Source organism: Enhydra lutris, unplaced genomic scaffold, assembly GCF_002288905.1.
Source record: "Enhydra lutris kenyoni isolate GAN:26980312 unplaced genomic scaffold, ASM228890v2 scaffoldscaffold13, whole genome shotgun sequence".
NCBI classification, from domain to species: domain Eukaryota; kingdom Metazoa; phylum Chordata; class Mammalia; order Carnivora; family Mustelidae; genus Enhydra; species Enhydra lutris.
In genome coordinates this window covers 37,084,143-37,108,174 of record NW_019154097.1, presented here as the reverse complement: position 1 = coordinate 37,108,174, position 24,032 = coordinate 37,084,143, and the positions used below count along the sequence as shown (strand labels likewise).

The window sequence follows — 24,032 nt, the reverse complement described above, 5'->3', positions numbered from 1 at the left end:
TACTGGGGCCTCAGGAGATGGGGAGACGAAGGGCCGGGCGTGAGGCTCCCCAGCGCCAACTCCATAGGCTGGGAGTCTCCCGGGCAGGGGAGGTGGGGGAGACTGACCACGAGATGGGAATGGCACGGACCCCTCCTCCCCCAACAGGCTGCTTTCTACATGCGTCCCCAACCGCTGTGCCAGGAGCACCCCCCAGCCCACCCAGGCCACTCAGCGCTCCAGGCAGGGCACCGCCCCACGCACCCCTGCACCCCGGCTCTGCACCAGCCCCGTGGTCCCCAGCCAGTCTCCTCATCTGAAACCCAGGACAACACCCTTCAGAGGCAAAAGGAAAGGCAGAGAAACCTGGGCCCGCGGATGCTCAGAGGCGGCGGCCCGGGAGCGGGGCCCTTAGTGGACCCTCGACGAAGCAGGTGTTGGTCACGACAGAAGCGTGGCAAGAGCACACGGCACGCAGCTGGGTCCCGAAAGCCTCCAGAAAACTTTAATACTGATGCGTGGACGCTCTCCACGTAGAAAAGGATCTCTCTAACCCATAGGAACGCACCAGAGCATCAGGCAGTGGAGGGGGTCCCCAGCGGACCTCCCCGGCCACCCGACCAGCCAGCCCAGGGCCTGTCCGCGGGCTCGCCCTTACCGCAGCCTCGCACGGTCCAGGGCGTGAGCAAGCCTGCCCCTCTGGCCGCCGGCACGTCCTCCAGCCGCAGGGAGCCGCTGGTGGGGTCCAGCACTGCTGGCACCCCAAGGGAGCTGGGAGCACACAGACATGCACGTGAGCAGAGTCGGGAGGGAACACCCACACGGTACGAGGCAGCTGGGGGACTGGGGGAGTGACCCGGGTTCCCTCGGCCTAAACAAAGCAGCTCTGCGGTGTCCAGAGCTGAAGCCTAAGGGGAATGGGCCTGTGACCAGAGGACTAGGAGGGCATCAGTGAGCAGGTGACCCTTAAATGCTGACGCCAGCAGTGTCCCCCAGCTGGGGGGGGGGCGTCATCTGTGAGCAGCAGCAGGGGGCACAGCAGGGGGCACAGCAGGGGGCACTGGGACCCTGGGAAGCCTGGCTTCCACTGTCACTGCTAGGCACTGTGCTGGACCGGAGTGCCCTCTGCCTGGAAGCCCGGGCCTGCTCTGGGTCTGCTTCCAGGCCACGCCCTTCGTGGGGAGACAGCCACTCGGGGGATGAGGGGCACAGGGCACGTTCTTTGTCTCTGTCGTCCCTTCTACCATCTGCAGGGGCATTGTCCTCCAGGCCCAGAGAAGAGCAGGGCAGACACACCAGCCCTAACCCTCACCACTCCCTGCTCATGGCCCGAAATGCTGCCGCATCCCACGGAGGGAGCCTGAGCCAGCCAGGTGTCCGAGGACACAGGGGTCACACCGGGCCGGCTGGACTCGGAGACCGGCCCCTGTGCAGGCCACCCTAACCCCCTGCCCTGAGGCTGGCCAGCACATGTCACTAACAGGATTAGGAGGGAGGCGTGAGGGGGCCTTTCCTGAGACAGCGGTAGGCCAGGAGAGCCGCCGTGCCCCGAAATGACCGTGGGAACAGGGTGCCGGCATCTGCAGTGCACACAGCCCTGCCTCACGTCATGTTTCTCCCCCAGGCACACAGCGACTCGAGACCGCTGGAGACCGGTGGGGGTGGTGGGCATGGCCCTCCTCCCGTGGACCCTGCCCCTGCAGCCCATGGCCTTGCAGGGGAGACGGCTAGGAAGAGGGTCCTGGCAAGAGGGAGCAGCCCAGGGGAGGCGATGGGAAGAGCAGGGGGCTGAATCCAGGAAGACCCCAGGATGGGGCTGCTGCAGGAGCGTGTGACCATGAGGGGACAGGAGGGCACAGGTGGGGACAGGAGGGGACACGTCCCTGCAGGGCTACCCAGCGGCTCTCCTTGAAGGGGATGCCCATGAGGCCATCGGCTGATCAGCTAGGGTCAGCAAACACTCCCCATAAAGGGACACACAGCAAACACGTGGGCTTTGCTGGCCACATAGTCCCTGCCTCTGGGGACATGACCCAGCCCCGCTGCGTGTTGGGGAGCCTGGCGCCGACCACGGCCGGCTGCCCATACGGCTTTACTCACAGACAGCCAGGGGCCCGCGGGCCTTGTTGACCTCGGGCCTAGACTTTCCAGGACAGGGCGTCTCAGACGGTCCCTTGCAGGGCTCGTGCACCAGGTTCAGGAGGGCCAGGGGGTGGGGGCAGGGTGGGCCAGGGACTCTGCACATCTGACGAGCTCTCAGGGCCCAGTCTGAGTCCAGACTCGGGAATGGGCACAGTGGGAGAACCGTGGGCGCTGGGGTCCAGCCTCCCATGAGCTGTAGGATCCCAGCCATGTCACTGGGTCTCTCTGGGCCTCATTGTTGCTGTCTATAAAATGGGAATGAGAACACATCTCACAGGGGTCTGACAGCACAGTCCCAAGGTGCAGGAAGGCCTGTGGGGGGCCGCACACAGCTGGGGTGTGCCCTCCCCCACACTTCCTTCCAGAGACGCTGGGGTGGATGGGCCCTTGGAGAGCAGGGGCCGGCATCCTCACCGTGCCATGCTGCGGACAGGCTGGGTGCCCAGCCAGACAGAGCCCCATGGTCCCAGCAGGGAAGGGACAGTGTGGGGCATGGCCCCACCCCAACTCAGAAGCTGGCCTGAGAGGCAGCAGGATGGACCAGGCCCTGGGTCTGGAGAAGCTGGGGGCACCAGCCTGGGGCAGCAGAGGGAGGGCCACAAGCTGAACAAGGAGGCTTTGACCTTCATCCTTGGACCCAGGCAGTGAGGGAGGCGACCAGAGGCCACAGAGCTGTGAGCAGCAAAGGGCAAGGGACAGGACAGGCAGCTTTTCTGGACACGCTGAGGGCCCCACAAGTCCCTGTGCCCTGACCCCTGCCCAGGAAGGCTGCTGGACCATCCGGGGCACGACCCTGCACAGCCTGGTCGGGGCCGGGCGGACGGGGTGGGGGACGGGGAGGAGGCAGTGCCCGGGTGTGTGGGCCCCTGGGTGGGAACCCGTGGCGGTGTGAGCTGCTGGGCCCTCTGCCCGCCGTGCAGCAGGGGGACATGTAGATGTGGGGTGTCGGCCTGGAGCTCAGGGCCCAGGGCAGCCTCTGGGGATTCTCCCCTCCCTGACCTCTCCACTGGGGCTGGGGTGCTGGTGGCGGAGAGCCTGACGCCCAGCCCAATGCTGCCCCCTGCTGGCGGAAAGTGTTCTGTTCCACCAAGGGATCCCCAAAGGCCTCAGGCTGTGCTGGGGAGGAAAGCCACAGGAAGGTGCAGGGTTCGTGGGTGGGTGGTCCTGAGCACTTAGACATGGGACACAGGGCCCAGGAAGGTGCGGCCAGCAGTGTCTGGCTGGGGTCGGGAGCCCACTGCCCACAACCCAGCCAGAGTGGAGTCTCTGAGCCACAGTGTGGCAGCGCCAGACAGAGCCAGCGGGGCCTGACCTTTGGTGTGGGGGCTTCTCACGGTCGGGTCAGGAGCTGGGTCCCTCCCCCAGCAGCCTGGCTGCACCCAGACCCCTGTGCACCCCTGTGCACCCCTGTGCACCCGCTGTGCCCTGCCAGCGGCTCGTAGTGTGGGGGCGTGTGGGGGACGCCCAGGCTCACCTCCCGATGAAGGGACCGAGTGTCTGGAAGGAAGCCGTGTTTCTTGCCAGCCTTTTATCCAGCTCCAAACGCCCGTCCTCAATGAAACCTTTGGGGAGATGGACACCATCAACTGGCAGACAGGAAGGAACCGCTGGGAGGGCGGTGGGGATGGAGGGAGGGGCACCCCCGCCCCCAGCACAGGAGGAGCCTGGAGGGCTGTGTCCACTTTCTCGCCCCTCTTCGGAGGCAGGGCAGGGAGGTGGCAGGCACATAAGCCTTGGGGCCAGGTCTCACCCCTCCTCCCGCCAGGGCCGAGGTGTTGACAGGGTCTGTAGCTGATGGAAAGCTCAGCGCATGTCCAGGCTCCGCCAGGACTGTCCCCAGCGGCCCCCCAGGTGGCCCGGACATCTGCTATGGTATCGTTATCATTATCCCCCTCTTAGGGAGAGGAAGCTGAGGGGCAGGGAGAAAGTGGGGTCCCCTTGGCCTTTGGTGGGGCTGGGGGCCGCTCGTGGCCCGGGCAGCAGCTCTACCTTGGGACTCCCTGTAGTGGTGGCCTCTCGGGCTCACGCTCTGCCGCCTCTCCCAGTCGGGGCTCCACGGCAGTGGCCTGTGGTCCAGGAAGCAGGTGGGAGAGACCAGCGTCCTGGCCGGCTCGTCAGCCCAGTCCCAGGGGCCCCCTCTGCTCTCGTCGGGCATCAGGGCCCCCGAGCAGACAGGGGCGGCAGGCACAGTGCGGGGGTCTGACACTGGGTCCCTGAGAGCATCTGGTGTCTCCGGCCTGTGTAGCTTGGCTGTGAGGATGTCGATCCGCTGCTTCAGGACATTGGCCATGGTCTCCAGTGCCTGCAGCCGGGCCTGTTTATAGCGGAAATGCAGGGGCCCTGGGGTGCCCAGGCACTCGCTCTCCTCAGGGTCCAGGTAGATGCACATGCCTGGGCGCGGGGGGCGGGTGGTCAGGTCCTGGAGCTTCAGGGGGCCCGGGGAGGAGCGGGAGGATATCAGCATGGGGGCACCATCCCAGCTGTCCCGGGGGCCGCCCATCTCTAGAGTCTCAGAGCGGTTCAAGGCTCTGTTCAAACACAGGCAGAAGCTGCAGAGAGAGAGGGTGCAGAGGGTCAGGCTGCGGCACGTTGGAAGCACAGGCGTGCAGGGGTGAGCCTGGCACAGCTTCTGGGAAGGAGCGCGCCTGATGACTGCGGCCAGGTGTGGCTACGGGGTCTCTAGACAAGAGCCGGCCGCACAGGGCCTGAGAAAGAGCAATTTCTGGGGTTTCACACTGAAAGCCTGGGCGACAAGGAAAGAAATAGATCAGGCAAAGTGTCTCGGATGCACAGTGTGTGCGCGTGGACCATCGGCAGCCAAGACCGCAGCGCCTGGGAGGGGGGCGTTATCATAAGCCCCATATCTCATAAGGTCAATGCCCAGATGTATGAGGAACGCCTACAACTCAACAATAACAAAAACATCACTTTTCCATAAAAAGGAAGGAATCCTGACACCAGCCACACCGCGGATGAACGAGGAAGACATGGTCCCCAGTGAGGTCTACGGTGCAGAGGGACCGACCCCGAAGGATCCGCTCCCAGGAGAGCCCAGAGGAGTCGGACCACAGATGCAGGGAGGGGGCGTGGGGCGCCGGGGGCTGGGAACAGGGTTTCACGGGACAGAGTCCTGTGTTGGCAGACGACCACGTCCTGGGGACGGACGGTGGGACAGTGCCCAGCAGTGTGAGTGCGCCGACGCCCCCAGACTGTGCACGTAAAAGCGGTGAAGACGGTTAATCCACGTTACGTGTATTTCCCTACAATTTCTCTAAAATGTGGAGGGAGAAAAGAACACAAGGAGGAAGACGAAGGATCCACAGCCTTGCCTGTCGGGGAGGACCCCAGGGGGCATCAGGTCAGAGCGGCCAGGAGCCCCCCTGCTGGCCTGTCTGCAGAGGAAGGGGCTGCCTGTGGGTGCGGGTCGCTCTGGTCCGGGGACAGGAGCCTGGAAGCGCTCACTGAGCTGCGCTGAGCAGACATCCAGTTTAAACAGGTAAAAACCACGCAGCCTCCTGGGCTGCTCTGTGGCCCTGGGCCCTGCAGGGGTGCCCTGAGCAACATGGCGGACGGACTCCTGACCCCTCCAGAGGCTGCCCAGGGAGGGGCCTTCGGAACAGCTGCCCGGGCTCCGTTAGCAAACACAATAGTCGGGGCGCCTGGGGCTCCTTCGCTCGGGCGTCTGCCTTCGGCTCAGATCATGATCCCAGGGTCCTGGGATCGAGTCTTGTGTGGGTCTCCCTGCTCAGCGGGGAGCCTGCTCCCCCACCCCCGCCCCTCTCCCCTGCTCTTGCTCTCTCTCTCTCAAATAAATACAGTCTTAAAAAAAAAAAAAAGTACGCATAGTGAAAACAAAGCAAAAACGGAAGGGAAAAAACGGAAAAGGAGGCTGGCGGAACACAGAAGAAGCGGGACCCCCCCATGCTGGGGAGGCGGGTGCAGAAAGGCCCAGCCAGTGAGGAAAGCCCCCGGCTGGCTCCCCAGGAGTGGAACGCAGACTTCCCCCGGAGAGGCGCCGCGATGTCATTCCCAGGTCCTCAGCATGACACAAAACGGGCAGCCCAACAACTCATCCGCTGCCACCAAAAGGGGAGGCAGCCCAACCGCCCCCCAGCCGGCTGACGGCCACGCCGTGTGCGGCAGGTCGCGCTGGGGAATCTTATTTGGCCGTAGAGAAGGAACAAAGGCCCAGGCGCGCTACAGCAGGTGAACCCAGAAGACATGCTCCAAGGAAGAAGCCAGACCCCAACGACCAGGTACTGCAGGACCCCGTTCATGGGAGCCGTCCCCACAGATGCGTCCGCGGAGGCAGAGCGCAGCCAGGCTGTGGGGGCAGCCACTGGGCATGTGGTGTGCTGTTGGGTGGGTGCTGAAACGTTCTGTGAGCGGGGAGAGGGCGTGGTCCCCCGACACAGGGCGGGGTGGGGGGGCCGTGGGTGGCTCGAAGCCCCTGCCTCGTGCACCGTGAATGGGCCGTGAGGTCCGGGGTCCCCCATGATCACCCGCTCTGCGCAGAGGGAGCCCCACCCAGCAACGGCAGCCCATCTACCCACCTGCCCGGGGCCTCCTGGTCCCCCAGCACCATGCCAGAGGTCACCTTGCTCCATTCCAGCACAGGTGACCCTAGGCTCCCGGGAGCTTCCAGGCCCTAGAGCAGAAGGGAGCACAGTCAGAGCCCCGGCCAGGCCGGAAGACCCCAAGGCCCTGTGTCTCAGCCCCACAACGAGCCCTGACCTCTGGAGGGGCTCAGGCTGGACTCCAGGGCAGAGGCAGAGGCAGAGGCAGAGGCAGTGGGTCCCTCCCCTACATGGCCTGGGGAGGCAGCCTCTGGGTCTGCTGGGAGCTCGGAGGCCGAGCTGGCCAGCCCCGCACCCTCACCGCCCCCAGCACCTACCCTGGACTGTGCACAGTGCGGGAAGAAGGTCACGATGCCGGGGGTCGTCTGGGAGACCATAGGGACGGCCTTGCCGAGGATGGCCTCCCGCTGCTTCCTGTACACGTCCTGCAGCCGCTGGTTCCTCAGCTCCAGGGCGCGCACGGCCGAGGCCTTCTCCTCCAAGGCCTGCCGCCGCCGGGCCTGAGTCTTCTGGCGCATGAACTCCCGCAGTGCCTCAGCACTATAGGGGTGGCCCAGGGCCCCCCGGGGCTTCGGGCAGGGCGGCGGCACCCGCCCCTCCTTCTCCCTCCCAGGTGCACCCCCGGCAGGCCTCAGCCAGCTGTGCTCCGTCTCCGAGATCGGCGGGTGCGAGCCTCTGGCCTTGCACAGGGTGCTGGCGCCTTGCGGGAAGGAGGCGCTCCAGGACCGTGGGCCACAAGGGCTCCACGGTGTTCGCACAGGGGTCTCCCAGTCTGCATAAGTGGCCCAGGTCTGCTGGAACCTGGAGGCCTGCCTGGCTGAGGCGCTCCCGGGCTGTTGGGGCAAGGAGGTCAGGCTCTCAGCGGGGCCCCCGGGCCTCTGGAAGGAAGGGTTCCGCCCTTGGTGTGTTCCAGTCCGCTGGGTCCTGGAGGCCTGCCCGGCCAAGGCACTCCAGGGCCGGTGAGGCAAGGAGGTCAGCCTCTCGGGGGGGCTCCCAGGCCCCTGGAAGGAGGGGTTCCGCCCTTGGGCCGCTCCAGTCGGCTGGGGATAGGACTCCCGTCCAGCCAGGGTGCTCCAGTGATGTCCAGTGGGGAAGCTGCCGGCACTGTCTGGGGAGGAGCGCCTCCCTTTCGTCCCTGCTTGAGGACTCTTCGAGAAGGAGCCCCGCACATCTGGGGTGCTCCAGGGGCCCCACTGCCTCCTCCCTGCTGGGTCCTGCAGCCACAGGTTTGACCGTCCTAGCTCTAGCCCTCTGCTGGGGTGGCGATGCCGGGCCAGCTCCAGCCCAGCCTGGATCTGCTGGCGGAGGTCTCTAAGGATAGTCAAAGCATTTTGGATGGTCACAGGCTGATCGCAGGAAGCCAGGTGGGGTGTGTTGGCGGACAGTGGCGGGTCATGGTGGACAGAGGCTGGGCTGGGCATCTGGGGGCAGATAGGTGAGCTCTCGGCCGCTCTGACTTTCCTGCTATCTCCTGCAAAGACAGGTGGTCACAGGTGTCCGGAGCTGTGGGGCCCCAGAAGGAGCAGAGCGAGCTCCCCACCCAGGCACTGTCCGCCCTGCTCCCAGGGAGCTCGCCCCTAGGCCCTCACACGCATCGTGGGCTCAGGTGCTACATGTGCATGACTTGAGGCTCTGCCCAGCACCAGGTACAGAGACACCCACTCTAGACTTGGCGAAAACAGCATGAGTGGGGGTTGATGTGTTTGCTAGAGGAACCACTGACGCTCTTATCCTGCACTCCCTACGGTGGGAAACGCTAGACGGCTGGGGCCTGCCTCCTGGGAGCCTTTCCTTGGCTTTTAAATATAAGGATTTCTCCAAGTCCTGATGGTGGGTTGGCAGGCGCTCGACAGGCCGCTGGGGAAAGGCTGCTGCGGCACCCAAGGCCACCCCCTCCCTGCTCCGAGCCCTGCTCCGAGCCCACCCTCCAGACATCCCAGCAGAGCAGGGAGGGGCCCAGGCGGAGAGGTACCAGCTACCTAAGTCCACGGTGGGGGGCTGGTCTCTGGAGGGAGCCTTGTTCTGGAGCCTGGGGAGGGCAGGAGCGGGCCCGAGGAGGGCCCTCGCCAGGGCTGGTCCTTTCCTCCAGGCGTGCACACCAACCAACTCAGAATCTTAAACAGAGAAAACGTACACACAGCGGAGTGGCTGGGGCCTTCCGAAGGTGGCCCACACGAGGAGGTCTTCGGCCCCAGGCAGCCCCTGGAGACAGGTCACACACTTTCAGAGGAGCTGGGGTGAGCCTCAGCCACTGGCCAGCAAGAGGCCCGGCCGAGTCCCAGGGTGACTCTGGATGGTGACCTGACTTCTTTGACACTCGGTCAGTGGGATAATAAAACCCGCTCCCCACGGCTTTGCCTGTAAAGCCAAGTAAAACCAAGGCCATGGGCCCAGGTGCCCTGCACATCCTGGGTCAACACCGGCCCATCCCAGCAAGGGCCAGAGTCGGGAGGCGTCTCGAGTGCAAGTCTGTGCTACGGCTGACCTCGGCCCTGATCGGACCACACACGGTCTTTGCTGTGAGGCTCCACCTACAAGCGTGTCCCGGCCATGGGACGAGGGGTCCCAGGGAGCAGGGACACAGACGCCCACCACCTCTGAAGCATGAATGAACTTTCCGCAGCAAATGCTGTCACATAAGAAACATCATTTATGAAAGCCCTACCTCATAATCCCACGTTACACAGCACTGCCAGCATCAGCCCCCCCACCATTACAGACCAGGCTGCTGGCAGAGGCCAGAGCAGCGGCCAAGCCTTAGCTATCCCCCCCGGTGTGCACACACGTGTTCACACTCACACACAGACATGCACGCATGTGTTCACACTCACAGAGACACACACGCAGAGACATGCACATGTGCGCGTGCACAGACAAGCACACGTGTGTTCACACTCCCACAGAGACATGCACACGCACACAGACACGCACATGTGTGCGCACAGAAAGCACACACTCACACACACATAGGCACACATACACACAGACACAGACACACACGCACACACCCACAGACATACACACACGTGCACACAGTCACACAGACACGCACACAAACACAGACATGCACATGCAGACACGTGCGTCCATGCACACATATACATACAGACTCACAGGCACACAGATGGAGACGCGTGTGTTCACACGCATAGACACATGCTCACATACATGCACACGCACACTGCATCTCCCCCTGAGCCAGCCCTGGGCAGGAAGCTGGACTTCCCAGGCCAAGAACTGTCCTGCCTCCCACGAAGCAGGGCATTTTTGCCAAGGAAGGGTGCCTTACAGCCCAGGCCATGCAGAGACTGACCCCCCGGGACAGGCAACCAACAGGATCCCTCCCCCACCACCTAGACCCAGAGATAATCACAGGCCTGGAGCAGCAGGCCCCAAAAAGGGGCAGGGGCCACTTCAAGCCATGCCCTTCATAGGCCACACCTGGAGAAAGGACCTCGGCCACGCCCCGAAGTCCAGGCCTCCACGGCAAGACCCTAGGCTACACCACCTTGCAGTCTTGCCCTTTGTAAAGCCACGTCCCTCCAGGACCTGTCCCCAAGGCCACACCCCTCCAGGGAGGGCCCCTGAGGCCACACGCTCCCACACAGACCCCTGGGACACCCGCAGGTGAGAGCAAGGTCCGACTCCAGCTCTGCCCGGGACAGGCTATGGGCCTTCGGGCGAGTGACTTCACTTGGTTTCCCCGTCTGCAGGACCACAAGCAGGAAAGTGGTCACTCTCACCGCAGGGGCTGGCTGGGGAGGGCGAGCCGGGATTTTGGAAGGGACCAGTGGGGTGGGGCTCCCCAGCAAGGCTCCTGCGCCCTGGCCCCCGGCACTACTGAGCCATGCAAAATCACCACCACGGCTCCATCCCTGGGGACACCACGCAGGGACCCACTCGCTGGCCAGGCCCCTCCCAGGCCCCTCCATCCCTGGCTGCTCACTCCCCATTAGCCCGCCAGAAGGGTCTAGGTCGACAAATGGGTCCTGATGGGCACATTTTTTCTTCTGCCAAGCAGTTTAATGGCAATTAATTTTTTTACAAGAGGATTTTTAATCTGTGGAAATGGATGAAGTCCCCAGGTGCCCTGTCAGAGTTCCAGGGCCGACCTAATCTATGATAAAAAATGCAAAGTGAGGGGCTATAATCTGAAATTAAATATTGGGCTTCATTTTCCTTCGGCCCGGATGGATGAATATTTTATAAGTATTGCGATTTAATTTTTTGTTAACTACAGCAAATTCCTAATTCATCCAATTCCCAAGTCCTCTGGCTCCGACCTCTGACCCCAAGCTCATCTCTCCTTAGCCCAGCTGTGACTTGGTCACTGACAGCAACTAATGGTCCCGTCTGTCAGGGTGACCCGTGGTTACGATGATGGATGCAGCTACGGCACGTCCTCTGACCCCGTGTCAGACAGAAGGCAGGTCATTTGTCAAGCCGACCGTTAAAGCAAACCACAAAGCTGAGGGGCAGGAGGAGACAACGATGCAGAAAACTGTGATATCTTGTGCCTTTTCAGTGGGCCTTCTAGAACCTTCTAGAACCTTCTGCATGGCTCCCAGCGTCCCTCCCTGTCAGGTTCGAGGGGGGGGTTTGCCCTCCTCTCCTGTCGCCTCCTGCCCTGCTGAATAAATGTGTTTGTCCCAGTGGAAGGCGGCCGCCTGCCTCCCTCGAGGGCCCCAGAAGCCAGCATGGAGGAGGAAGGAGGTCACGTGTCCCGCCGGAGCCAGCACTGCCCCCAGCAGAGGTGCGGGTCTGAGGGCATGCAGCAGAGAGACGGGCGCAGGGCACGGGCAGAGCGCTCACTGCCCGGCTCTCTCGGGTGAGGGGCACAGGCCTGGAGCTGGCTCGCCCGCGTGGGCCTCTGGGAGCCTCAGTGTCCCCATCGACAGAATGGGAGCCCACCTGTCTTGGAGGAGGGCTGTGAGGGTCACCAAGCTGCTGTCCGGGGAGGGTGGCCACTCTGCACTGACCACCCAGAGGGACACTGCCTTTCTCGTTCCCCACACACCACACAGGGCCCTCCTGGGGACTGCCTGGTCCAGTCCGAGGGCACGGCCCCAAACCTACCCAGGCTGGACTGCTGGGTCCCAGCCAGACGCTGCCACCCCACCACCCCAGCCCAGCCCCAGGGGAGAGACACCTGAAGGAGAAATTCCTTTGGGACCTCAAGCCCGTCACCGTCCCCGTGTCTTCCTGTGACTCTCCTGGGACGTGGTCGGCCAACGCGCACCCCTGCTTCAAGTCCCCCGGAGGGCCCGGAGACCATGGCATGACGCCAGGCCTTTCCTGCCACCAAGGGCTCAGGTGGAAGCAGGTGTTCTGGGCTTTGCTGCCCGGAGTCAAACCCAGTCCCGGCAGAGAGGGAAAGCACTCCCTCCACCAGGGCGTCCGCTGCTGAAGGCCGCGGCACGGCGGCTCCGGGGACGCTGCAGATGCAGAGCAGACACCTTGTCCCCCGGACACCTCGCAGCCGCCCGCTCACACAGGCGCGTGCGGGCTATCCGTGTGTGTGAAGCACGGCGGGTGAGCCGCTCTGTGTGCCGGAGGCCTCCTCAGTCTGGGTCCGTTGCAAGGACAGCCCACTGCTCCCTTTCACTCCATCGCCAGGGGTGGCCCTTGCGTGGGGGGACCCCTGCACTGCGGTGACAGCCAGGGTCTGCGGTTCCCCGAGATGCAGACACCAGGACTGCCCCTCCCCCATGCCCTGAAGAACACCCCCGCTCCCGCCAAGCCCAGCCCCTGCCGATCCCACAGCAGCCTGGGCCTCTGCTGGCGGCCAGCTGTCTTGGCACCAGAAAGCATGTACCAGAAAACCATGTGCCCACCCGGTGAGTGGGGTCACGGACTTTCACCCCCAGGCCCTGTTGCGGCGCCGACGGGCAAACCTTACCTTGGTTTCTGGCGGCTCCCCGGGGGACAGGCGCTCTGGGGGTCTTCTCTCTCTTGCAAGAACTACTTTGCCTTTTGGCTTTCTCCCGGGGAACTTCGGGGGAGGAGAGAGGGAGAGAAGGTGAGCAGGGACATTCCCAGAGGCCGCCCTGCTTCTGCGCCTGTCCGGCCGGCTCCCTGGACCTGTGCCAGAGCCGGCAGCCGAGAGCAGGACCAGAGGGATACGCTTGACTGCCCGCCCCTGTCCATGGTCTGCATGGGGTCACCCTGGGAGAGACCCCCAATCAGATTGGTCACAGATTCCAGCATGCCTGGGCCAAGAGGAGGACAGAGTGGCCTCCCAGCTGGGTCTCCCCTGCCCACCTCAGGCTGACCTACAGCCTTTATGCTGACTCAGTGAGCTGTCCCGGAGCGGTGACCAGCTAGGCTGGACAGGGGCTCAGCAGGGGCAGGGGGGTGAGAACGAGGGCTACAGGGGCTTTGCATGGTGGGGTCCACCTGGCTGGATAGGAGGGGACATGGAGATCCCAAGGGGGTAGAGGTAGTCCAAGTCCTGTGACAAATACAGAGGCTGGCAGGAGGGGACCAGCTTCCCGAGGGCCAGTGTGGTCACCTTTCCCCGTGCCATTCGGCCTCAGTGTCTTTGTCCGTGGCTGGGGTACGGCTGCCTCTGCGGGGGCACAAGGAAGCCAATCGGCCAGTGCTGTGTGAGCGGGGCCAGCGGCGCTTGGGAAGAGACTGCCCGAAGGACTCCCCAGGCCTGGGCCGGCTCCTCCGTCCTCACTGCCCAGAACCTGCTGGCAGGAGGCACCTCCAGCAGGCCAGCCCACACGAAAAGCCCTGATTCTGTAGGTCCAGCGACACAGGGCCCTAGAGGAGTCAGACCCACAGACAGGGGGCTGTGGCGGGGGCAGGGGCAGGTCTGTGTGTGATGGGACAGAGCTCGGTCTGGGCAGAGGACCACGTCCTGGGGACGGATAGGGAGACGGTGCACAACAGTGTGAACGCGCTGTCATCCCCGGACTGCGCACTGAAAAGTGGTGAAGAGGGTAAATCTTATGTGTATCTTAGCATAATTTAAAAAGAAAAGACCTAGGCCCTGCCCTATGCCTGCTTCCAGAGGGTTCTAACACGCAGAGGAAGAGACGTGACGGCCAAGAGTGGTGACCAATGACACTAGATGCTGAGGCCCCAAGTGACCCGTGGCCATTCCTGACCTGAGCTGAGCGGTCCCAGTGGCCTCTGGGGGGTGGGGGGTGCTTGGGGAGCTGAGGCTATTGGGGTCCCCGTGGGCAGGGGAGGAGAAGGTGGGGTGAGTGCTGTGAGCCCCAGCCAGCCTGGGCGCCTGGCATGGGGAGCGGCTGCGGCCCCCGGCTGGGCCAGAGCTGGACGCTGTCCCCTTGGTTCAGACTGGCCGACCCTCGGACCCAGCCAGCATCTGACAGCTTAGACGTCCAGCTGGGACATCTAAGTGCATTCCAGACTCTTCAAGTGTACCTCCCTCTGGCCTCCAAGCGGGGCTCCTGTCTGCCTCTCCAACCTCACCCCTCCTATCTGTTGAGTGAAGGAGTGAGCCCAAATCTTCCCTTGGCCCCTGGTCCCTTCCCACCTTCAAGAAGCCTGCCTACCCACGACCGAGCACTCAGCACCTCCCAGGCCCAGGGGAGGGCTCAGCCCAGCCCTGTGGCTGGTATGTGACTGCGCGGGAAAGACGTCACCCATTCTGACAGGGAACCCCCAGCCCTTGGCACCTGGGCCTCCTCGAAGGACCCGCCCGCCTTCCTGCCCTGAGCGGGAGGCAGAGGTCGGGAAGCCACGTTCCAGAAAACAGGAGGCTCGGTCCAAATCTGGGCCTGGCCCTTCTCAGGCGGGGGTCTCTCTAGTGCGGTCTGAGCCGGGTCACACTAGAGCCGGTGGCATAGACAGAGGGAAGCCGCAGGGTCCGGATCCGTCCGCCCTGACCGCCGCCAGAGGGCCCGGGAGGGGGGCTGCCAGGATGGCCGGCCATGCAGCCCCTCACCTGAGGCCTGACGCTGAGGGACCCCGGAGGGCTTGCACCCCGGGCCGGGGATCATCTTGTCTTTCACTCGGCACGGAGCTGCCCTCGGGGCACCTAAGCCTGGAGAGGAGCGAGAGGGGCACCGTGAGGGCGGGTTCCGTGCGGACCCTGCGGGGCAAGGCCCCTCGTAGCAGCCACTCATCCGCCTCCAAGCAGCACCTGCGGCGGAAGCCAGGGGCCCGAGGGCCTCCCACGGGGCCGGAGGGGCCTTCTTCGGCCTCCCCGCCTTCCTCTGGGCGTCTGGCTTGGAGGCTCTGTAGAGGCGTGAGGCGCTGGACGGGGCAGAGGTGCCCAGGGAGGCGCAGCTGGCCTGCCACTGGGCCTGGGCCCGGATCCTGTCCCTCAGCAGCTCCAGCCGTGGGCTGCTCTCTCTGGGCTGCCGCCGGGGCCCCAGCACCTGGGGGGGCCTCTCCTTCCAGGGCCCGGGGGGAGACGTGCAGGGCTCATGGCCCCCAGAGGAGCCGGAGAGGCGGCCTGATGACACTGAGCTGTCCCCATCCTTGGCCTCCTCGCCTTCTGACCACACCGGGTGGTTGCGGGCCTTCCCCCGGGGGCCTGGCTGCTCGATGTTGTCAGACCAGGCCATGTGGGGAGCTCTCCGAAGGTCACCTGGCTGCTGGGAGGGCCCGGGCCACCTCAGGGCAGCCATGGTCTCATCCTCAGCCTCAGGGGGACAGAGCCCGGATTCCCTGGGGACAGAGAAGCAGACCATGAGTCAGGCGTGGAGACCTGGCTGTGTGAACAGAGGGCTTCTCAGCCCGTGCGGCCCTCCAGCCCCCGCCCTGCTCCCTCGCTCTCCTGTCTCAGGGTACCCACAACCGAGAAAGGTAGGGGCCGATAAAACGCCCCCAGGCAGGGCAGGGCCATGACCTTCTTTCCGATTGCCACCTCAAGCCTTGGAGGCGGGCATGAACATCAACCCAATTCACAGAAGGGGAGACTGAGGTCCATAAAGGCGTGCAGCAGGGGCACACTGGCCCCCCAAGTCCTCCAGCCTCATGCTGACCCGGCCACCCTCCTGGGCAAGGAGGCCGTCCCTCACCGGGCCCCCGCCTCATCAGCACAAACACTACCTGGCTTGGCTCTGGCCCTTCAGGTGGCGGGGCGGCCCAGGGTCCCGAGGAGCCAGAGTGACAGGGGGCAGCATCTCTGGTTATCTTTGGGGTGGGGCTGGATCACTTCTCCTAGGCCGGCAGGAAGCACCCCCATGACCAAGGTCGCCATGGCCACCGGGCCAGGTCAAGGGCAGAGCCCAGTGAGCTTCCAGTTGCCACCTGCCTGGGGTCAGCTGGTGCTTTCCCAGGGCCGCCGGCTGGCCTGCAACCCGGTGTCCATCCCTGCTCAGGACGGGGTGGCCACTGCGGGCTAGAGGGCTGGCCTACCCCGGTGTCCTGGCCCACGATGGAAACCCTCAGGATAGTCGTGGAAACTGGGTGGGCATGGCGGGCTGCCAGGCCCCAGGCTGGTGATGGCCTGGGGGAGCCTTCCTAACCAGCTGTCCCTCAGCAGGGTGGGAGAGAATTCTGGGTGGCCTGTGACAGCATAATTACCCCATGTCACTCAGCGACAGCAAGGCCTTCAACTCCTGCTGGGACCGTGAGCAGGCCCGCCCCTATCCTCCCAGGGCACAGGAGTCTATAGCTGTGTGTGTGGCAAGTGGACTGGCCAGGACTGGGGGGCAGGCTCAGCTAGAGGGAGGCGGGGGGCAGCCACAGTGCAGGGCTGGGGGCAGAGGTGGGGCTTGACCCCAGGCTCAAGCCCAGTTCCGGGCAATGTCAGCCTGGGGGCCCCGGGGAGCCAGCCCAGGACACGGCCCCAGCGGCTGGACAAGAGTCTCAGTCCTCCAGCCCGAAGCCCGCTGGGAACCACCGCCCAGGCCGCTGCCTTCGGCTCCATGGGGCTGGTCAGGGCGAGCGGGCCCTGGCTTCTCAGTTCTCCCTGGCACACGCTCAGGGCATCCTTTGGCCCACAGACATGCTAGCTGAAGAAGTCTGAGCCCCAGGAGCCCCAGGCCTGCATCCTTGGCCCTGCCCTCCTAGGGGAGCACCCCAGGCGGGTCCACCTGAAGTGGGCGTCCTGTTGCCTTCTTGCCGACCCTGGCAGGGCAGTGTGGTGGGGAAGACGTGGACGCTGTTGTCAGCTGGCTCTGAGCTTGGCATGGCCCCCGAGGAGGAGAGCTGCTTCAAATCCCCGCTCTGCCCCCAGCCGGCTGAGTAACCTTGGGTGACCAGACACCCCACCCTGCCCTGCCTCTGGGTATTGTGAGCTTCTGGTGAGTTCATGCCAGCAGGAGGGCACGAAGCAGAGCGGACCGCATCCATGAGCAGCAGGATGGCTGAGCTGGCCACGAACGCTTCACTTTCAGGATGCCCACAGAAAGGGGGTCTGCCGCAGAAGACCTAATTCCAGGCAGAATGGAGAACCTCCTTGACGCTTATTCTAAGAGCCTGTCCTGGGGAGGCAGGGATACCTGGAGACGGTTGCCCCCAGGACAGGACAAAGGGCAGGGCTCTGAGCCCAGTGGGCCCCTGGTCGCAGAGGATATGGCCCCATGTTCAGCCACCAGCAGAAGAAAGGGGCCGCCCCAGGGACAGGCCCTGCCCGGAATGTGAGGTTCTGCCCCTTCTACTCCAAAACCAGCTTCTCCTGCAGTTGGGACAAGGGGAGAAAAGCGTGCGCCTCAGACCGCAGAGCCAGCCTTTGGCCCCAGGGCCCTTGACCACACCTGGTGGCCTAGACTAACGACATGGTCCCCCTGCCGATGGCCCTGAGACCACCATCCCCTCTGCCCCGTCCGCCCGGCCAAGAGTCTGCCCTGCCCTGGCTGGCCTGTTCCACTGGGGACATCGTCTGGTGAGGCCAAAATGCCATGGGCCCCACCCCCATGTTTCTTCACGATGTTTGCGAGGGATTGGTGTCACAGAGGGCCGCCCCGGGGCTTTGGGAAAGCAGGTCCTTCCAGGAGAGCCGCGTGGCCCATGCAGGTTCCTGAGAACTGTGGGGGATACACGGGGCCTACAGACACCTTCTGCTACACGGGGGCTGGCAAGCTCGGGACATCACCAGGGGGTGGCCATGTTGTCCTCTATACTACCCTTAGAGGCCGGACAACCGAGGAGACTCCCAGAGACAGCTCAGCCTCTGCTGATTCACAAAGAGTCTCCCCATGCTCGACAGAAACCCCCCTCGGCTTCTACTGACGGACCCCGCGGTCACTGCGGCCCCTGGGGTCTGTACTGGAGGGCCACGCCCCTGCCTGGCCCTGGGGCGCCTACATCAGCTGATGTCCTGGTAGGCATCCTCCCCAGCATCCACCTGATTTCCTAGCCCTGCTCCCTCAAGGGCGGTGGGAAAGGGTTATCCTGAGCTGTGGCGACTGGAGCCAATGTCCACGTGTCTCTGGAGATCAGCTGGTGGTCCCGGTTTCCCACGAGCAGGAGAACCGTGGGTCCGGAGCAGTGGCCTCTGTGGGAAGCGGTGGGGTTGTGAACTCGGCCGCCGGTGGCCACGCTCCAGAGTCAGTAAAAGGAGAATCCGGGAACGAGAGTGTGACGGTGCACATGACCCCAGCATCGCAGCGACCCCGTGAGCTGGGACCAGCCCAGAGTGCCTGCCCCGCCCCCTGCTCCACCAGGCGCCCCCCTTCTGGGCCGGTTCCCCGTTGGGCGACATGAGGCCCCCGAGTCCTCTGCCTGCCCAGGACCCTCCGTGCACCGCTGGCCTGCAGTGGCACGTCCGGCCCCAGTGCTCTGGTTCCTGCAGGGGTGACAGGAGCTCTGTGAGCCGGGCCACGGCCAGGGCCACCAGCCGTGGTGTGGGGACCAGCAGCCGCAGCCTGGGATGGGGGCACCCGTACACAGGTGGGGCCCCCATGTCTCCACCAGCCCTGAGCAGAGAGGCCCAGCTGGAGGGTCCCCGGCTGTGGCAGGCACCCCCATCCTGACCCTCCCACCTCCTTCCTGGATCAGGACCCACCAATGCCAGCCCCACTGCATCCTGGTGCCCACTCGTCTGCTCCCCACGGAGACTGGGGACACTTGACAGGGACAGCTCCCGGCAAGAGCCCCAACATGGCAAGGTCCTGTGTGACTTTATCTCCCTGAGCGGTCCCACAGCCCAGGGTCGCGGCAGGGTCAGAAGTGGGGGGGTGGGGAAGGCCACAAGGGTGGGCTTCTTGGCCTGAGGCTTACTGTGGAGAACAAGGTAAGCATCCGCACGCCCTGCCCAGTGCCTCAATGTCCTGGGGACCCTGACCTCAGACCGGTGGTTCGTTCGTCAGTAAAGGAAGCGTCAGAGACACAGTGCTCACCTGGGGGGGCAGCCTGGGGGGGCAGCCTGAGGAAAGAATGCCCGAACACCTCTGCCCTCCCCAGCCCACCCCAGCGCCTGGATGGCCAGCCCAGGTCCCCACCACTGGCCCGTCCCGTGGGGTATCTGCCAAGTGCCGCCAGAAAGGGGCAACTCACCAGGGCTCCTGCCCTTTGTCCCGGGGTCAGGGGGGCCACCCACAGCACCCACAGCCTCTCACAGTTCAGACCATGCTACTCTTCTGGCCCAGGCCCCTGCTGGGCTGCTCCCAGGCCGGCTGGAGGGGTGGGGTGGGGTGGGGGCTGTCCTCGAGGAGCTGGATGTGGCTTCTCACCGGCTCGTCCCCAGGGCAGCAAGCCCCAGGCTGACCAAGCAGGCTTGGGGACAGGGTCAGTGGAGCGTGAAGGAGAAGGGCCCACCACGCCCAGGGTTTGAGACCACAGAGATCTTGCCAGCCACCATAGCTGGTACGGGCGTGGACGTGGCTGTGACCCCCTACAGCTACCTGCTCAGACCCAGCCCCGGGTACTCAGCGGTCCCTGCAACGAACATGCTCAGGCTGGCCATGTACCCAGACTGGAGTCTCCAGCAGCCACATGTCCCCCGGCAAGCTCCCCGCCAGCAGCAGCAGCTAGGCGGGGAGGGGGTGGTGCGGGGGTGCTTCGAGGGCCAAAAGGAAGCAGTGGGAGGCTGACCCAAGCTCCAGTGGCGTCTGGGGAGACCTGCCGCAACAAGTCGTCTGTCCTGCTAGGCCCTCTTGCACAAGAGCACACACTCCCCTCGGGCCCAGCGGACACAGACGCGCACACATGCACACTGCCCGGGTCTGCAGAGCGGGGCCGGCAGGGCGGGCCGGCCTGGCTGCCACAGCCTTCGTGCGGGAGTCTGGCCAGGGCGGGTCCCCCCACCTCTGCCACTCACTTTGCCACAACAGCCACAGCGTCTCCGCCAGCCGCTCACAGAGGCTGAGGGACTCCTCGCAGCTGGTTGGGCCCCCAGGGCGGCAGATGCGAGGGCGGGGAGGCAGTGACACAGCCACAGCAATCTGGGGAAGATGGTTGGCCGTTGGGAGGAGGCACCATCAGGGACGACAGATGGAAGCCCTGGTGGGCGAGGTGGGGCAGAGATAAACACCCTGGCCAGCCTCAAGTGGCCGGGTTGGCGGGCAGAGGGGGCCATGCGCATGAGTGCGGTGGAGCGGAGGCTGCCCGCACCCCCACGGCCTCTCGGCTCCAGCAAACATCCGCGGCCACACAACCAAGACCCGTAACGCCACCGCCCATGGAACCTGCGGCCCAGGGGACCCCGGAGCCACCGTCCACTCCTGCCAAGAGGGACTCACGGCCATGCCCACAGAGTCAGCAGGGAACTCCGCCCGCCCCCAGGCCCTGCCCCTGTCCTCATCCCCCTGCCCCACATGCCCCCCTCAGGCTGCTGGGTCACTTGTGGAGACTGCTTGGGGCACCGCCCCGCGCCTGGGGCGTTCCCCAGGCGACCCGGGGCTCCTCCCTGAGCCTGCGAGGAAGAAGGCATTGTCACCTTGCCCACAGTCACACAACACAGAGCAGAGACCTGCCCTGGGTCCTGCGTCCTCCAGACTGGAGCAGGCCAGGCACCTGGGGACTCTGAGAAGGAGCCTGTGGACACAGACATACCCTGGGGCCCAAACCATCTTCAGACGGCTCAGAACAGTCAGCTGGAGTCCATGGGTCTCCTTCTACCGCTGCCTCAACCAGCAACTCACACTGCTGGATGGGAACCTTCCAGCAGGACAGGATGGCCCGATGGGCCCTGTGCCCAGGGAAGTAGCTAGACAGGACCCAGGCTGGGCTGGCCTCCTCATCGGATGATGGCCTTGCTGGGGGACCCAATGCAGAACCACCCATCAGCCCCAACCAGGGGCCGGGAGTGTATTCACCCTCTTGTACACATGGGGAAACTGAGGCACAGGTCATCAGGGGAATCTAGTGCTGGCCTTACAGCAGCACCTGAGCCCAGAGGCAGGCAGCCCCCCTGGGTAGGGCTCGGGGGGCATCGCACTCCCAGGGGCAGCCTGGCTTTGCCTCAGAGGGAGCCCCAGACAGGGAGACCCCTCCTCAGGAGAGCAGGACAGAGAAGGATGTCTACGGTGCTCTCAGCCACCTCCGTGCAAGAAGGAAAGACTAACCCCCTTCCCAACCTGCCCGTGCCCCCCACACCCTCTCCCAAGACACTGGGGCAGGCCAGGTGGGGCTCAGGTAGGGCCCCCCGCCAGGGTACTCACCAGCTGTCTACAGGGAGGGCGCAGGGCAGTGGCCGTGGCTCGAAGGCCCACCGACCGCCTGCTGGTGGAGCACAGACACCGGGCACCTGTACCTCCAGGTGCGCGGGGAGGTGGGGGAGGAGTCTGGGAGACCCGCCCTGATGTTGCCAGAGAAACCTCAGAGTCCATCCATGCAGGCTCCTCCTCCAGGCTGGCTTCCGGGAATCTGGGGGGGGTGGAGCACAGCCTCACCTGCTGATCCAGCCCACCTGGGCAGGGGATACACACCTGGGGACCTGTGGCTGTGGGGGCAGGGCAGGAGGCAGGTGTGGGGGGATCTCTAGTGCGGTCCAGACCGCTCCCTCTCTGCCCTCCGCCCCTGCCCCCGAGGGACCTCCAGCAGCCCCCACCCCCTGCGGCTGGGCATCTAGGAGCCCTGTCCTGGAGGCACCGTGTGGGGCTGGTGGGACTCCTGAGACTGGTCAGGCTTCCAGACAGCACAGAAGTGCCCGGTGCGGGGAGATGGGAAGAGGCAGAGCCGCTGGGAAGCCCAGTGACCAAACTCAAAACCTGAGTGTCTCCTGCCTCCTTGGAGTCTTGTGGCTCAGGGAGGGCTCCCCAGGGCACTCACCTTGGCAATGGAGGGACAGGAGGGTCTTGGGGGACCCCAGCAGTGCATTCTGTGCCTGGACGTGCATGTGGGTCCTGGGGTTTGGTCATCTGGCTAAGATCTGTGCCTGTACGTGCGGCCCTTATGGGAGGTTTTCAGCAGTGGGTGCGGGTTGGCGTGTGGGGGAACCGTGCTGCCCCCAGCCCGGCCAGCTCCGAACTCGCACTCCAGGGGCGCCCAGGAGTCCCGGGACGGGCGGCCTGCCTGATGGAAGTCAGGGCCCTTCCCGGACCCGCTGACGTGGTGCCTTCTCTCTGTCACGCCCAGGGGAGCCAGCTCCCTAGGGAGGTTCCCCCAACCCTGCCGGTCCCTGCCACCCCCTACCCCCAGAAGGGGGGGTCTTTCCCTCCCAAACAGACTCTAGTAAAATCTCTTACCAAAAGATTCCTCTCAGTGTTCAGGAACTTCGGGTTTGGGGGCAGAGAAACTCGGAGCAACCTGGTCTCTTACTCAGGGGGTACACCTGCCCTTCCCAGAAGCGGCATGGGGGAGCAGCCCCTCGGCCCTGGGGAGCTGCTGGGCACTGTCCTGAAAAATCGAGGCACTTGGCCAGGACCTCTTGGCCCAGAGCTTGGCCTTCCAAGCAAGACCACACTGGAGGCAGCCGCATCCTGGGGCCCGAGGGTCAGGAGGGGTGTGACCCCGCTGCCCCGACCGCACTCTGCACACTGGCTGGGCCGCCTCAGCCCTCAGAGACATCTGGCACCTGGAGCGGGGCAGTGGGAGCCAGAATGGGCACACACAGGGGTTGCCCTGCTCCACTGATGTCAGAGAAACAGGGCAAGTCCTCCTGGCCCGAGGTGGCCGAGTTTTATTACCCAACCCGAGCAGACTGAGACACATGCCTTCTGGCATGTAAGTCTAGTGTGCAGCTGGGCCCCAAGCCCAGCCGGGCCTGGCACCGAGGATGGCCATCGCGAGCTGAGTCTGGCCAGACCTCCCACGCACGAGGCCTAGTGGCCCTACCCAGTCCACGTGGGACGGAAGAAGCTCACCCAGAACCGTGGTCTGGGCCCCATGGCACTCTCTGCTGTGGCACCCAGCCCTCCGCCTGGCCCTCCGGCTGCAGAGGGGCGCCGGCCCAGCCAGGAAGCTGAAGGGGCGGGGTGTGCTGAGCTTGGTCACTGGGTGGGCCCCTGGGAGTCAAGCCGGAGCAGGTATGGCAGCAAGGCACTCTCCTTCCAGGAGGGGACAGGGCAGAAGGCTGTGTGGATAGGATGGCCTCCCAGGGGAAGGGCTCTGCACCTGGTCCCCGTGTGTGGAAGAGAGACGCTGGAAGGGCAGTGGCGGGTGTCCTCCTGGCTGGTTCGGACCCTAAAAAGGAAAGGAGTGAATGGTGCAGGAAAGGAGGTCTGGGCAGAGGCTCAGGGTGTGGGTACAACGCACGCAGGTCTCTCTCTCCCTCCATTTTCTGCCCATCAGCGAGCACCTGCCAAGAAGCAGTGCGAAGCCACTTAGACCCGGCCCTGCCCTGCTGGCTGGGGTCACCAGCTGCCTTGGTGCTGGCCTGAGGGGCACTGGCCACACTGATAGAGACGGACGGAGGCCACCCGTGTGCCCAGCACCGTGAGCTCTTAGGGGCCAAAGTCAGTCCAGCTTTCCCTGCCTCCAAATGCCCAGCCTGCCAGCACTCGGGGCGGCACGGGGCCCCAGAGCTTGGCCACCGGGTGACTCTCTTGGGCCTCCTTGTTCCGGAAGGGCAGGAGGGGCTCCTCGAAGGAGGGGGTCTCAGGGCACGGGTTGGCCTGCTCTGACCACGGGGCCTCAGCCGGCACCACCCCCTGGGGTTATAGGCACGTCTGACCCGTGACACGGCTCCCACTTTCATCAGAGTGCATGAGGGGGTGGCCCCAGCTGGGGACACAGCCACAGCAAGGAGAACACAGGCGCGAGTGCCCCCGGGCCAGACTCCGAGAGGGGAGGGTGCCTTGCTCAGGATCCCCCTGCGGGCTGCGTCCTCAGCAGGAAGGACAGCGGGGCCTGGGGACCCAGGGGTGGGAGCAAGTCTCCCTCAGCCAGAGCCCCGCAGGCCTGGCCACCTGGTGTAGGCCCCTGACCCACGTCGTGCACCCCAAACTCTGCCTTGGCCTCCCTGTCCGGAGAAACTGACCTGCAGCATGTGGGGCCAAGGTCAAACCGGTCACTCTGAGGGAGGGC

The 24,032-nt window shown here is 64.7% G+C and overlaps 1 protein-coding gene across 1 annotated transcript; it reads right to left on the bottom strand.

Moving 5' to 3' along the window:
- Positions 1–484: 484 nt before the first annotated feature.
- Positions 485–23,994, bottom strand: LOC111145466 (coiled-coil domain containing 187). The gene is given in 14 exon segments (XM_022500362.1): positions 485–583; positions 585–750; positions 3,596–3,683; positions 4,111–4,670; positions 6,675–6,769; positions 7,016–8,169; positions 8,678–8,812; positions 12,598–12,690; positions 14,617–14,715; positions 14,815–15,344; positions 18,389–18,490; positions 19,872–20,008; positions 23,507–23,656; positions 23,986–23,994. Coding segments are annotated over 14 exon segments (3,417 nt in total).
- Between the last annotated feature and the right edge of the window lie 38 nt (positions 23,995–24,032).